Consider the following 16,213-nt stretch of genomic DNA (forward strand, 5'->3'; position numbering starts at 1 on the left):
TCAAGGCTTTAGAGGATGACTGCAAACTTGGGTCTTTATATTTCCAGATACTATAAAGTGCGATGTTTTGTTTTGGGGATATGAAAAAGGATTTTTTTTTGTTTCACCATTCTCCGCTGTGCAGAATCTGAAGAGAAAATAAATAAGATATTAGAAAACTTGAGGAAGGGCTGTGAAGAATATGGGATGAAAATAAATATTAGAAAGACAAACGTCATGGTGATTGGAAGGAAGGGATCGGTGTTAAATATAGAAGTAAAAGGGAAGAAAACAGAACAGGTGACTTGTTTTCGATACCTGGATAATGATATGAAATGTGAATGTGAAATAAAAGCAAGGATAGGAATGGCAAAAGAAGCCTTTAGAAGGAAGAAAATACTATTTTGTGGGACCTTGAATAAAAAGTTGAGAAAAAGACTCATTAAATGCTTCATATACTGTATGGGTCAGAAACATGGATCTTACGCAGAAATGATGAGAAACGATTGTAAGCTTTCGAAATGTGGGTGTGGAGAAAAATGAAGCGAATTAGCTGGGTCGAGCGGAAAAGGAATGAGAGGGTGTTAGAAGTGGTAGAGGAGAAAAGTACAATTTTAGATATTATTAAGAAGAGGAAGAGAAACTGGTTGGGACATTGGATGAGAAGGAACCGTATCATGAGGGACGTTTTAGAAGTATGGTGGCAGGAAAGAGAGGAAGGGGGCGAAGGAGACTACAATTAATGGACGATATTAAAACAGAAAAGACGTAAAGACGAAAAGGTTAGCGGAAGACCGTGGAGCATGGAAGCTTCTAGTAAGTACGCCAGAAATTTTTACTTGGGGATGTGTGTTCAAAACAAAAGGGAGATGCTCTCAGAATACTGATATACATTTTTAAACAATATACATTTTTAAACAAACTCAAAGAAAACAGTATATTTTGTTACGCAACTATTAGCAAAAGTAACTGCTTCCATGTCCCCCTCCCCTCCCACGCAGCTTTCATTTATGGAGCTCAATCTGCTAAAGAAAATAATCCGCTCAATGAATTTACGTGAATAAAAATATATTTTACAAAAAAAAAAAATTAAGCTAGCGACAAATGCATTCCTGCATAACACTAGACTCAGTCTAAAATATATATAATACCTCGATCGATCTCTTCATTTCTAAAAACGTTTTGACTACACCCTTCTTACTTCCGTCCGTTGATACACTACTTGCAGAGTAGCCATTGCTTTGATGTTTGCGTGCAGCAAGGAGAGAAAACATAAAACAAACAAAAGTATAATTATGGTGAGTAAAATTTGAGTACTTAAAAAATTAAATTGAGAACTTATTTAAGTTATTTGTAAATTGTTGTGATTATAATATATTTCATTATTCAATGTATTATTTGAATTAATATCATTGTCTTTAAAATACATTGTACATAGACATTAGTTGTTTAAATACAACACTTGTAAGTTGTAGTGTAGTTTGAACAGCTACACAGAGCGAAAAATGTGAAGACAGCCTGTGGAGAATCGATCTGCGTCCAGTTGCATTTTCTTTCGTTGCTTCAATATTTGAACCTTTCATGATCAAATAAAGGCTAGATGTCCTCGTGGTGACAGACTACTTTCACAGCTATATGAAAATATCTTGCAAATTATGAAAACAAACTTGTACGTAGATTCAAAATAGGAAACCGTTGTGGTATTACCTACATAATACGAGTAACTTTTTGGTATGTTTTCATGTCACTTAGGTTTTGTAAATGACTGGTCTATAGTTATAATGATAAGATAAAAATTGCAAGTGATGATATATTGGAAAGATGGATTCTACACTATTAAATAAAAAGCACGATTTGTATTTCTAAATGAAGCAGCTCTCAGAGTTTTACGAAAATTGATATGACAGAATTTAAAAGGAATAATCTTTCCGAGAATCGATAGCAATTGGGAAATGAATTCTACCAGTTGGTCCCTAGTTCAGTCGATGATCAATGTATTTAAATGTTGAAATACGTACCTTGTTCTCCTGTATATGTTATCCATAATTCAATCACCTTCAGAAGAAATTGATTCCTCCCTTCTATAACATCTGAAATAAAAGAGATAGAAAGTTCTTATGAAAATACGGTAATTATGACTAACATTATTATAATTAGGAAGCATTTTGTAAATAGTTTTATAAGCTAGTTCCAGAAAATTAAAAATCTCAACTACATTTTTCGGTTTTTCTAAAACTTGTGATCTGACACCGGACAACGAATATCATTTTTGAATTCAACATAAAAAGAAAGCCATTTCAGAATGACCTATTACTTTTCAGGAAAGAAATTCAGTGTTGGACAATGTAAGCAGTAAATATTGGAATTTAAAACTCTATTAGACAATTAGTGAATAATGGAACTTACAACTATGTTAGACAACCAGTGAATATTGGAACTTGAAAAATTCTATGAGGAGGAGCAAGATGATAAGTTTTATTTTTATTCAACAAAAGAAAATTGGCTACTTACCAATGAATTCTTCCTTGAGAAGCATAAATATTCTCGATATGTTTCGGTACAACAAGCTAGTTCCGTCTTAGTGGCAAGGTAACCAGAATAAAAACAGATAGGAGATAAAAGGTGTAAAACAAATGATACATACCACTAACGTAAGTAAATGTAACGTAAGGAATGGATCCTGAAATGTCACGAGCAGAGCAAAGTGCAAAACAGTGAGCTGAATCGAAGGAAGCGTGATGTCTATGTTATGTCACTATTGCCAGATTCAAAATATGCATCAAAGGTGGGTAACCAGATTCTATGAATATTGCCAATATCCAGATTTAAAACCGGTTTATATTTATGAATGAGGAATGATTCTTTAATATTCCGTTGTTTCTTTGTTTATGCTGAACCTATTATATTAACCTGTTTTATATTATGTGTATGATATATACTTTACAACGAAGGATTCATTGGTAAGTAGCCAAGTGTTTGTTGATTTTAATCATCCTCTTATGTGCTCATATAATTTTAATTTATTTTTATTTATTTGGATTACAAGTGCGTTTCGCAAACTTACAATAAAAAAAGTAATTTTCAAGTTTATTAAACCTTACAGTTTCTAAAGAAAGCATTCATTAAAAAGAATGTACATAAGTTAAAAAGAAGCTCCCGTTTATTTGTATACCTTTCCCAATAACACAGGCACACGCCTGTTGGTCACTAGAAATCTTATCTCGATTTGAACTAAATTGCCACTTGAGTTTCTTTGCTTTTAACACCGTTTATTAGAATGGAACATCTTTACAACAAGTAAAATGCCAATGAACCAGGCTAGTTTAAAGTTTTGAAACTTTTTAATTGTTTAACTCACCTGATATATTCTTTGTTTCTTTCCAAATTTCTACCAAACCTTTAATCATTTCTTCCTGGAGGTCCTCTTCCACGAATGAGAGAACTAAAAAGAAAGTAAGAGAAAAAGAAAAAGAAAAGAAAAACTTCTATAGTTCATCAATATGACTTATCATGTAAAGTCGTTTGCCTTTATCACATGAAATGGTTCTTGATGTTTGATTTTTGTTTTATTTACATTAATTTCTTTAACATTTTGAAGAGTAACTGTTTTTATAACAAAATTTGTTATAACTAAACCATGATGTTAAAATAGGCAGAGTTTTGATCAATTCTAATATCAATTCCGTTCATAAAATTTAGACACAAACTGAGTTCAGTAAAGTACACGTAATAACTAAATAAGTCAAGAAAGTGTGCATTTCCTTTTGAATGTAGATCAGTTTATAAGTTGATTTTCGAAGCTAACTTTCAACATCAAGGCTATGAGAGACGTAGACCTACAGTTGGGATTGGAACCACGTTCTAACCACATAGCCACGTGGTAAACGATTATAAGGTACAGTTAAAATGAGAGAAGTATTAAAAATTGCCAAAGAATAGCTAATACAAGAAAACAAATCGGGATTAGTGAATATGCATTAAAGACGGGTCATTAAAGTGTTTACCTGTGATGCATCAATAACAAAAAATAAACAAGAGCAAGAAAATTAGGGAAACTAAAGATGGATCGAAAGATTGCAATCTCGGGCCACAAAAGTTTTGGATCAGGGGCCACAAAATTTTTGAAAGGCCCCTAAATCGACTTTCCGTATTTTCTATGGAATAAGCACATTACACTGAGTTAAGTGATAGTTTGGGCTTGGCTACACTATATGTAGTTCTCCAGATATAAGGGCTACAAGAAAATATTTGATTGAAATAAATTGGATCTTTTGATCCAAGAACTAGGTAGCAACAAAAAATAAATAAATAAATAAATAAAATAAAAAAGAAAGAAAAAGATCGAAACTAGAATAATCCTTCAGTAGTGTATTGCATTTATTGCATTCCGTGTATCAAATTCATATGCAAGTCGTACCTTGGTATAGAACAAGTCAAGAAACATTAGCATGATTAATAAATATTGTGTCTACATATAATTAATTAATTACAACATATAAAAATACTATTTACATGAATGAAATTAAGTAGAACAATTATAACACAGTCACAAACACACAAACACACAAAATTTCTGTGCATCGGACCTCAGGGTTTGGATTTCATGTATTTTGTTACACAGAATCCAAATTTACACAGAAATTTTTTGTTACACAGAATTTCGAAACTTCAGGACGATCGACTGTCAATTTTTTGTTATGGACGAAAAACTTGAGCGATTTTTGATAGGAAAGATATACGTAATATAGCAATACAAAAAAGAAAAAAAAAGTTCTTTGCAGCGGACCTCAAGGTATGAATTTGATGTATTTTGTTATACAGAATCCAAATTTAAAACCCCAGGAAGATCAATCATATCAATTTTTTGTTATGGGCGAAAAACTTGAGCGAATTTGGATAGAGAGGACACACGTTTTGGCATTTATTCCGAAGTTGGGCGTCCGCTTTCGTCAAGTTTTTTCGCTGTTATCTCCTTTCCACACTTTCTGCAATTTGTTATTAGGTTCATTAATCCGTGCTCTTCACAAACTTTTAAAAGATTTTGCTCGTTATCAATGTATTGCTTCACAAATGTTAAAACTGCCAGTTCATTGCCCTTGTACATTCGCCATGTTGATAACATAAATGCTCATTTCTTTCCCACAATGCAACTGATCGGTTACCTTGCGCCAAGTAGTTCCCTCCGCTCGCCGTATAGTCCCATGTTTATAAGCGCTTATATATAACAAATAAACAGATTTTTCGAGACTCTTATATATTATCAAGCACACAAACGATCAAATTATCCATATCTTTCCTGTAAATTTTAAAAATTTCGTTGGAAACGGACGCCCAACTTTGGAATTTAACCCCACGTTTTTCGCCCTTAAAAGAAACTTGATACGGCTTGAATCGTCCAAGGGTTTCGAAATTTTAGTTCTGTGTAACAAAATACTTCGTATCCATAAATGTTAATTGTTACATTTTGGAAAAAACGTTATGAAATTCATTGTTATGGATTTTAGAAAACAAAAGTTGAAGTATGTTTATAAAAATGTATTTTTCTCTTATTAAAATACGGGCATAAATTAAATTTTGATTTTACTTACCAGATGTCGATATTAAATGAGATTCATTAATTATCTTCAGGAAGGCTTCTTTTGCTTTTTCGGCGTCTAGAAATTGTGACAAACATTAATCCCAAATGGACAACCACAACGACATGGAATATTATGCTAATTAAATCCTGTTACGATACTCTACGACGCCAAAATTATCAAATTACATTATTTTACACTAAAGCACATGTTGGCATAAAATATAATGAATATGTGGATGACTTATCCCGGAAAGCAGTTACGTCAGGAATAACAACTAACATAAAAATACCACATCATAACTTTAAACATTTAATCAAGGAATATCAACACCAACAAATTTTGGCATGGAGAAAGAAGAGTGAAACAGGTCCAGGACAGAATTATTGGAAAATAACAGAATGTCACACGCGCCCAATCTCAACAATCATAAATTCTTGGACAAGATCAAAAACTATAATACTACTTAGGTTACTTTTACATACTACGTTAACTCCCAGAAAACTGTGGCAGATTAAATGTAGAGATTCAGATACCTGCTGGTGTGGTAAATCCATTGGAACAATTAATCACTTGATATTTCAATGCGAATTATTCAACAAAAATCGAGACAAATTTATGGAACAAATTGTTAAATATTTTCATACAATACCAGTTAATATTAATTTTATTTTAACAAGCATAAATCAAGAGTTTTTACATATCTTTTTGCAATTTCTACAACAAAACAATTTAAACATATAAAAAAAAAAAAAAAAAAGTCTAATAATATACTTTTCAAACAGTTTGATGACAGATTACAAAGCATACTGGAATTCAAAATTTCTCAAAAAAAAAAAAAAAATTATATATATATATCCTTCATAATCTTTACGTTTGATCTTGCGTTTGTTATTTTGATTTTAGTTACAAGAAGAATCCAGTGTTTGAACAAGAAGTTTTCGACTCAAGACTTTATTACAGGAACAATTAATCAAAATAGCAGGACATAGGCAAACTGGGATAAGATAAGATCTGTGCCTTAAATCTTAATTCCTCGAAAGAGGAGAAAAAAAAAAAAAAAAAAAAACATTCTTCCTAAATTTTAGAAATGGTTACCAAGTTTATGTAAATACATTGTTATTTTATTTTATTTTATTCTTTGTTCAAAATGAACAACCTGTTATGATATTGTTGAATACAAATGTTGTAATTATAGTTAAATGGAACAATAATCACATTTTCAATATGTGATCTAGTTAACCCTTGTGGTTGTGTGCGGGGTTATTTTGGCCGGGACCATAACATATAAGGTTACTAAACAACATGTTATATTTTGAGCACAGTACAAACCTATTTTCAAGTGAAATCCTCTGTTACGTGATTTGTATGTTAATTTTCGTACAATAGTTATAGTGCTGCCAAAATGTCTTGATCCGTGGCAAAAATTCGAACTAAAGCTCACACCCTAGACACACCCACGCGTTTGAACCAATAAGGGTTCAGCTGTTGCTAAGCGAAAGAAGGGATGACGAAAGGGATTGGCATTCCTTCATCCGATAGCAGCGCTTCGAACAGAAAACTAGGTGTCAAGTCAATGTGGTTTATCTATAGTTAAGTAGTTACAAATTATTGAAAAAGTGTCCTCAGTGGAAAGGTTTTACTTGACGTGTTTCTGTTATTAGTTTTCATCATTTTCTTGTATTACTTGCTTACCGGTATACACATACAGATGTGAAAGCTGAAGCAATTTTAGAAGCTTTAGATAACATAATTGTAACAGAAGACATCTTTTTCTATCATATGATGAACTCATAGAAAACAAAAATGATTCTAAATCAATACAATGTGCAGAAAGTGATATGTATGATATGTATGACATAACGTCGTAAGATAAGAAAAATCTTGCCTCATAAATATCTTGAAGGCGACGTTACTCTAACCCTACGACTCCATGTCTATAATGGAAAACATAATTTGAAACAAAAAACCGCCAAACGTAAGATGTTGAGCTGAACGGAACATTGTAACGGAACAATCCATTCTACAATAAATAGCATAAAATCCGGAAACAGCTGTACAAACATGTAGCTGGTTATTTACAGGTAACGTGATAAATGAGAATTTGGAATACCGAAAAAACGAGTCAGATAATTAAATGTGTTTAAATGAATCCCAAAGTAAAATTCAAGTTGGAAAATTTTTGTCCACGAGCTTTCACATCGAGAATGGCTGAAACAAGGAGATGCGTTATCGCCATTATTATTCAACTTTGTTCTGGAGTACGCTATAAGGAAAATCAAAGATAACAATCAGGGCCTAGAGTTGAATGGTATTGACCAGATTATTGCATACACTGATGATATAAATTTAATGGGGGATGATAGGAGAACAATAAAAAGATATGCAGAAAGAAATCCATAGGTCTCATTAAACTCTTGCAGGGTCGTGGGTTTAGAAGTAAATGCAGAGAAAAGTAAATATATGGAATTTCGTCGAGATCGTAATACGGCAAATTATGGATGCGTTAAAATACCAAATACTTTTGATAAAGTGGATACTTTTCAATATCTATGATCAATATTAACAAACCAAAACCATATTCAGAGAGAAATTAAATGTCGGCTAAAAGCGGGGAATTCGTGTTATTATTCTGTTCAAAATATTTTGTCGTCGCGAATTCTGTCGAGGAATTTGAAGCTTAGATTATATTTATAAAATGATAATCATGTCTGTATGGTTGGGAAACTTGGTTGCTTATTCTGAGGGAAGAACGTAAACTAAAAGTATTCGAAAATAAGATCCTAAGACGAATATTCGGACCTAAGAGGAACGGATATGGGGGATGGTGGAAAATTCATGACGAGTAACTCCATAATTTATACCATTTACCAAACATTGTTAGAGTCATCAAGTCTAGGAAGCTCAGGTGGGCAGGTCATGTAGACAGGATGGAAGAAAGTAGAAGCTTTCAAAGTTTTAACTGGAAGTTCAATTGGGAAACGGCCATTAGGAAGACCTGGGCACAAGTTGGAGGACAATATTAAGGTGGATCTCATGGTAATAGAAATACAAATAAATAGGATCCAGTTGGCTAAGGATAGAAGTCAATGGAAAGCTTTCACGAATGCGACATCGAACCTTCGGGTTCCATAGTCCATAGACTTAGTTAGTTAGTTAAGTGATAGATGAGATAAAAAGAAAAAGGAAAAAAAAAAAAAACATAAATATTCAGATAATCTTGAAAAGGAGTGCGACGCCACAGAATTCGACACAGAAAAGATCAAAATATTTTTTGGAGTACCCTAAATTTGTTATGCTATGAAATCTTCTTAACGAAACACCAAAGATGTCTGGAGTGAGGACGATACAGGTATAGGAGCTATAATTTGTATAACGTCACAGAATGCATCTGTTTTCTTATAAACTGCCATAGATTTGAGAAAAGTAAAAGTAAAACTGAGGAAAAAAAATTGATTTTTGTTTGAAAAATATTTGAAAGTTTTGTAAGAAATTGCCATACTACGTAAACAATATCTAAATTTGTAACCATTTACAAAAATTCAGGAGAATTTGGTGAACGCTCGATAGTTATAAATCCATCACTTACAAAACTGTATTTGTAGGAAATAATATTTTATGTTATTAATATTCGCAGGAAATAATATTCTATGTTACAATATGTTGATATAAAAAATTCAAATAACTGTATTATTGAAAGACCAATTTTAAATCAACATAGAAGGAATTATTTTTATTCAATACCAAATAAAACGTCCGCATATTTTCATAGAAACAGACTGGAAAGCTAATTTGAAACTTTAGAATAAACGAATATAGTTTCTTGTGAAGTAATATTATAAAATGTCGTTTAAGTACATAATAATTAATAGTCAGAAAATACCCCGCGCGTGTCCTACAGTGGCGGATCTAGAAGGTAAAAATTGGGAGGGGGGGGGCAGCCAGAATCCAGATTATGAAAGGTATATCACGAATTTAGTACAAACTTCCAAAAATATATAAGTAATAGCTTAAATTATTTTTGTCAGTCGGAAACTAGGGGGCCTAGATCCCACTGGTCCCGGGGTAGATCCGCCACTGAACGTAAATCAAGTATCCGCGCGTCCTCAAGGGTTAAATTACTATTTATTGAAGAAGCTGTAGTGAAGAAAGATTTATATTTTAAAATTTAATTTTGAGGATAAGTAAATTAAAGATTTATTTTTAAGTATGCTTGTATTTGTTACCAATATTACATTTATTTTAAATGTAGCCCTGTACGAGGGGCGTCGAATAAGTTATCTACCTAGACAGAAAAGAAGTGACGGATCATAATGACGCGTGACACGCACTCCAAGGCCATTGTGGGGAACCCCGCTACACAATTTGAGGTCAGTCGAAGCAACGCAGTGACTATGAGTAAAGTATTTGTGTTACGCCGCGTAGCGAATGTTTGTGTGATGCCACTAACAAGGGATTTGTAGAAGTTAGAGCATCGCTCAGTCATCAAGTTTCTCACTAGTAACTATTTCCTCTTCCGAGACCTGAAAATACAACGTTTTTCTTTGGACTACAAGGTCCAACTGGCTGTTTCCCAGTGGTTTGCAAGCCATGAGAAAGACAATTTTTCCTTTGGAATTTCTTCGCTGCCCACAAAATGGCGATAGTACATTGACCTTCACGGGAACTACATCGAAAAACAGTGGTGACCAGATAAGCCTATCTACAATCCTTCCTGTCTAGGTAAGTAACATATTTGAAGCCCCTCGTATATATTTATGAGGTGAATTACAATAGAAAAATTGAGTTTGCTATATTAAAATGACATATAATAATATGGTCATATAATGCTGCAGGTTGACAAGAACGACTATTCAGAATGGTTTTGAAAAAAAATTACTAATTTACCATTCGCACTTTTTTAAAAATGTCTTCACTGCACTCAGAGACACCATGGGCTTTTATTGGAATAAAAGAGAAAACTTTAGTTGGAAGCTAAGAAACATACATATGCTACATATATATATATATATATATATATATATATATATATATATATATATATGTAGCACTTCATGCTACATATAATATATATATATGTTATATATGTTTGGCACTTCAAACAAGAACCTGATTATGAGGGTAGTTACGTCATAAAGGGTTCTGCATCCAAAATAATTCAATTGTTTGTCACTTTGAGCTAGAACCTGACTATGAGGTTAGTTATGTCTTAAAAGGTTCTGCATCCAATCATTTCAACCACTCTTCCATTCTCGAGGTTGATGCTTTCATCTCGGACAGTTTGCTGGAGGTCCCGGGTTCAGGTCTTGGCCCAGTCGGTTTGATTTTCTTATTAAAATACATTTAGTAAGGTAGATAGTTCTTAAATTATATGTTCAAAGATACGTAATTTATTGTCAAAGATGTACAAGTTTTAAAATGTTACGTTGGAAATTACTTACAATATCACACACACACACACACATATATATATATATATATATATATATATATATATATATATATATAAATTTTTACAATCATCTCTAGTGAGAGATGTCTTTTGTTGAATTCCAGGACATATGAGTTTATGGTGGACAACAATGTGTGATAAGTTTTTCTCTAGTTCTTCAGTCACCACTAACATTGCTACCATCAATTCTTTCAAACTCATTCATTTTCATTGGTTATTCGTTTCTTTAAGCCTAAAGGGTAAGTGTGTGATGTTGAGTTAAAACACAATCTCATTTTTGTAGACAGTCAATATGTAAAATTGTAGAAACTTGTTTATTATTTAAATTGGAGATGCATATAATACGGGGGCTGTCCAGAAAATACAACGTTTTGGCCTGTTGCGGCAGTTGGCGTGGCTAGAGTCGCTATCTTGGTGCCAGAACGTTGCCACACACAGTACACACATTTAGCTGTGGTAGCGTGAGGAATATGGCGCTCTTACTGTACTTTCTGTGACGTGTTACAATTTGCGCTGCAGTAGAAAATCTCAGTTCTTGTGAGATGCGTGCTGTGATTAGGATTCTGTTGAAAAAATAAAGCCAATTGAAATTCATCGAAAACTTAGCGCGAAGGTGTTGTTTTTTTCACGACAACGCACGTCCACAAACGGCCAAGCGCACCTGAGAGTTCTTGGTTTAGGATGGGAGGTGTTCGATCACCCACTATACAGCCCGGATTTGTTGCTGACCGACTATCACCTCTTCCCAGCGATGAAGACATGGCTCGCTACACAACACTTTGATACTGACGCCGGAACTGCATGCCGGTGTAGGCTAGTGGTTTAAATCGCAGGCGGCAAATTTCTATCGCGACGGTATTGAAAAACTTGTGCCACAGTGTGATAAGAGGCTTAATTTGCGTGCTGATTTTGTAGAAAAATAGCTTAAGAGTGTACCTTTCAAATATATAATACAATTTGGTTTGTTCATTCTGTTACTTTTTAATTTCAAAACGTCTGTTAGTTTCTGCATAGGCGTCGTAAAACTTCTTTAAACATGCTTTAACATAAGAAGGAAGCTTTCACATACCTTGTAAATCATACTTTATCCAAATCAGCATCATTTTCTCAACAAAGTCGTCCTTCGTAACAGTGTTATCTGAACAAAACGTTAAAAAAAGACAACATAAAAACATTGCAATTACAAGAACACATCACTTGTATACATAACATCAATATTTATTAACATAAATCTTCTACAGTAATCCAATATGATATATTTACTTTAGTAAACAATGTCCTGTTAATAATTCTTCCAGATAATACACTTAGAATTAATGAACAATTTTTTGAAGACCATTTTGTTTTGTAAACTAACTACATTTAGGATTTAGTATTTTTAAAATAATTAATTACATCTTTGAAAGGATGAGAATACAATAATATTTTACTGTATCTGTAATTTATTGAGTAGATCTCCATTACCAAAAATTATATTTCTCAAAATTTTCTTGTTTTGAAGCACTTGAAAGAACTTGACCAAACTTTACACGAAGGTTAATACCATTGCTTGCAAAGTTTATAAAAAATAAAAGTGAAATTTGTTTGAAGCGTGGAACAATTATTACGGAAAAACAGTTTTTTCATGTAAGTCAACAAGCAAAACAGTGCCTAAACACACAAACAATTATCTATGTAAGTTTATCAGTATTGCATAACTTCTTGAAGTAAATGGTAGAAAGCGATGGCAAGGAGACGCATGCGAGTAGGCAAAGAATTAGGGAGCCGAAGGTGATAGGGTGGTATTTCCAGTCATTGTCAATTAAAATATCTCAGGAGAATAAATTGATATTTGCTAACTTCGTTACCCGAACTGTCTTGATAGGGCCGAATCTACCATACGTGAGACACGTGCATTTGCAAGGGGTGAAAAGTTTCGAGGAGCAACAAAATTTGTCATAACTATATTATTTAAAATAAATATTTCTCGTTGGAAACAGACATCATGATGATAGTAGTTAAATTTACTAAGCTGACCTTCTATTTCAATACTACATCTATAAATCACGTTTATGTTACATTAGTTTAAGGTCACATGGACAGTGCTAAAGGAAATGGTCAAAGGTCACATGGACAGTGCTAAAGGAAATGGTCAAATATCTCCCAGCATGATTTGCTTGATTGTTATCAATTACAAGAACTAAATTCTCGAACAGTAGCGAACACCTGTTCCACTTACTTAGTTGTTATCACAGTTTGGTATGAAAACTAGTTTTGCTTTTATCACAAACCGGTTCCTTATCATTGAAGGTGGAAACAAGTTTTTTTTTTAATGTTTTAACAGATATAGAAGGACAATCAAGAAATAAAGATAAAAGAGCTAGTTGCACTGGAATTACAAACTTATATATTGAGATTGAAGCTCGATATTGATTTCTATAAAAAAGATTATACCATCTTTCCTCTGCAGGTGTGTTTGTTTTATATTTCATTAACATAATAGGTTATTATTTAATGAAAAAGAAACAGTCACAACGAGATTGTATTTGTAGTGTTTAGGCCTTTCTGATTGCGAGTGCCCTTTCCCTCCCCTTCGTTGTTCATACTTAAAATCGTGATTTTTAAGATTTGTTCTTTCTGGAGAAAGAGGGAGCGGGAAATGATGTCACTGCACGGGACAGAAAATTGTCTATGGCCGGCCGTATGCCTTCGAGAAATACATATAAGATATTAGAGTGTTCACATGTATGAAGAATTTCACTTACGGAAGACCCATGATGATAGTGATATTTAACGTTATTTAAGCAGTGTGACCGTTAGCAGAAGGATCTTCATTCTCCCAGAAAAGTGTATTTCAGTTATCCCTTTTCTTCTAAACGATTCAGCTCATCTCAACCAAAATTTGCTTTGTCTACCTTTCATAGAGAACATGAAAAAACTTTAATAAAAAAATATTTGTCGCTTCGCCCAAACTTCCGCCTTTGAAACATTTCTTCCTATGATAATTTTCAATTAAATTAATGGTACTATTTAAATTAATGGTATTCTTGGTATTAAAACTTACAGGAAGGTAGATAGATTCTAGTTTGTAAACACAACTAGACTCTGTTTATTATTATTATTATTATTATTATTATTATTATTATTATTATTATTATTATTATTATTATTATTATTATTATTATTATGTTACCTGCATGGATAGAAGTTGACATCCAAATGTCCGTTACTTTCTGCAGGAATACTAGTTTACCTTCCTCAGGATCTGAAATAGATATTAAAATATTGTACGAGTTATTTAAGCTTGGTATTTTTTAATGTATTTGTTATTCAGTATGTAACAAAATACAGATTATACCCAAAATAACATTTGATCATTAAGTTTGTAGAAGGTAGCCACAGATGAAGAAATAAGAAGTGCAAGCAGTACGAAAGTTCTTTAAAAAAAAAAAAAAGAGAAACCTATATTCACTAGGAATGCAATGTATATACCCGATTGCAATGAAATGAGCTGAGCGAGCTTAAACTACGTAATCAGGAAGCGTTTTTCGGTGATTATTCCTCGATGGTACATCGGATTTTTGATTTCGACCTATGTTCTCACTCAGCACGACATACTCTATCAGCGTGCTAAGTTTGCTTGAGATCGGCCAAACGGTCTAGGAGGAAGTGTTTTTCGGTGATTATTCCTCGATGGTACATCGGATTTTTGATTTCGACCTATGTTGTCACTCAGCACGACATACTCTATCAGCGTGCTAAGTTTGGTTGAGATCGGCCAAACGGTCTAGGAGGAGTTCGCGGACAACCAAACAGCTAACCCGAGTATAAGAGCTTCGCTTCGCTCAGCTCAATAAGACTACTATTGTGAAAAAGCCATTCAAGTAAGATTAGTTCGATTCAAGGAAAAGCAACAGATTCATAGAGGAAACCTACTGGTATGGTTCAGCAGTGGCGAAGCCTGGAAAATAATTAGGGGCTATAGTTGTCATGCAAAGAAACACACACACACGCATATATATTTTTAGGGTGTTCCCAGGGTATTTCAAAATAGCAACGACAACGGTTGAGAGGTGATTCCTGACACCAGGATAAGACAAAAAAGTATAGACCAACCTGGGTTCAGAAATCCGTCATTTCGAAGTTATAGGCTGCCGAAATCATGAAAAAAGATTAACTTTAAAGGTCCATAGCTCCAATACTAGAGAATCTACCGTAGACGGGCCAAGAACTTCACTTCGGAACTAATATGTGCGCTATCCAAAATACATGTTTGAGAATCCTGCGGTATTCACGTAACAATTTTTATATAGTGAGTTTGGCTACGGACATATGATTTGAAGTACTCACCAACTACCTTTATAAAAATTGTTGCGGAAGTGCCGAAGGATTCTCAAACATGGATGTTTGGGTAGGACACATACTAGTTCCTAATTGAAGTCTTGACCCGACTACGGTAGGTCCCATAGTACTGAAGCTATGGACATTTAAAGTTCATTTTTTAAGTTTTCGGCAGCCTATAACTTCGAAAAGAAACATTTTTGCACTCAGGTTGGTCTATACCTTTTGTCTTATCTTGGCATCAAGAAACACCTCCCAAAGGTTGTCGGTGTTGTTTCGAAACACCCTATATATATTTATAAACAAGGCATGAAGTGGTGTTTTGAAGCATTATACACACACACACACACTGATCTGAGATGAGAAGATAGGATTGGTAGCCGATATACTGACCACATTTCACTGACTGAAATGTGTGCCATACCGCCGGTCAGAATCCTTCTTGAGTATTTATAACAGAAAATTTAGTATTTTATTTCAGTGTGTAAAAGTGAAACGAATTGTAGGAAAATCACGTGTAATAATGAAGTCAATTTATTTTCAGTTGTCTGTAGTTACACGGCATTGAAATACTGACGCAATTACACAACAAATAAATAGAAGTACTAAACTTAACTATCAGACGCTACAGGGTATGAAGGGCCATGGTCGGCTATATTTTCAGCGATCAGGTTCCAGGCGCCATTATTTCTGGTTTTGTGGGTCGAAGATTGAACCTATCTATTCAGATAGCTTTCCAATTCTTTCATGCTGCTGGATCAACACCAGAAAATATTGATGCTCCCAACGGGAGTAGAACCGGGGACGAAGCACAGCGAAGCCGCATGTGCCAATAATTTGGCTATGAAGGTGCTCATTAATATTTTAAAGAATCTTAAACATGCAT

At 33.6% G+C, this 16,213-nt stretch overlaps 1 protein-coding gene across 1 annotated transcript in view; it reads right to left on the reverse strand.

Annotated features, from left to right (window-relative positions):
* Positions 1–16,213, reverse strand: part of LOC145692677 (uncharacterized) — a 1,521,027-nt gene that overhangs the window by 165,810 nt on the left and 1,339,004 nt on the right. Inside the window, exons 378-382 of the mRNA XM_081768059.1 lie at positions 14,180–14,251; positions 12,077–12,145; positions 5,568–5,633; positions 3,338–3,421; positions 1,998–2,069 (exon numbers count right to left, since the gene is read on the reverse strand). Of these exons, the coding sequence (XP_081624185.1) occupies positions 1,998–2,069; positions 3,338–3,421; positions 5,568–5,633; positions 12,077–12,145; positions 14,180–14,251 (363 nt within the window). The remainder of the gene's footprint in view (positions 1–1,997; positions 2,070–3,337; positions 3,422–5,567; positions 5,634–12,076; positions 12,146–14,179; positions 14,252–16,213) is intronic.

The sequence above is a fragment of the Thermobia domestica genome, chromosome 8 (genome assembly GCF_964235325.1).
Source record: "Thermobia domestica chromosome 8, izTheDome1.hap1.1, whole genome shotgun sequence".
Taxonomy (NCBI): Eukaryota; Metazoa; Arthropoda; class Insecta; order Zygentoma; family Lepismatidae; genus Thermobia; species Thermobia domestica.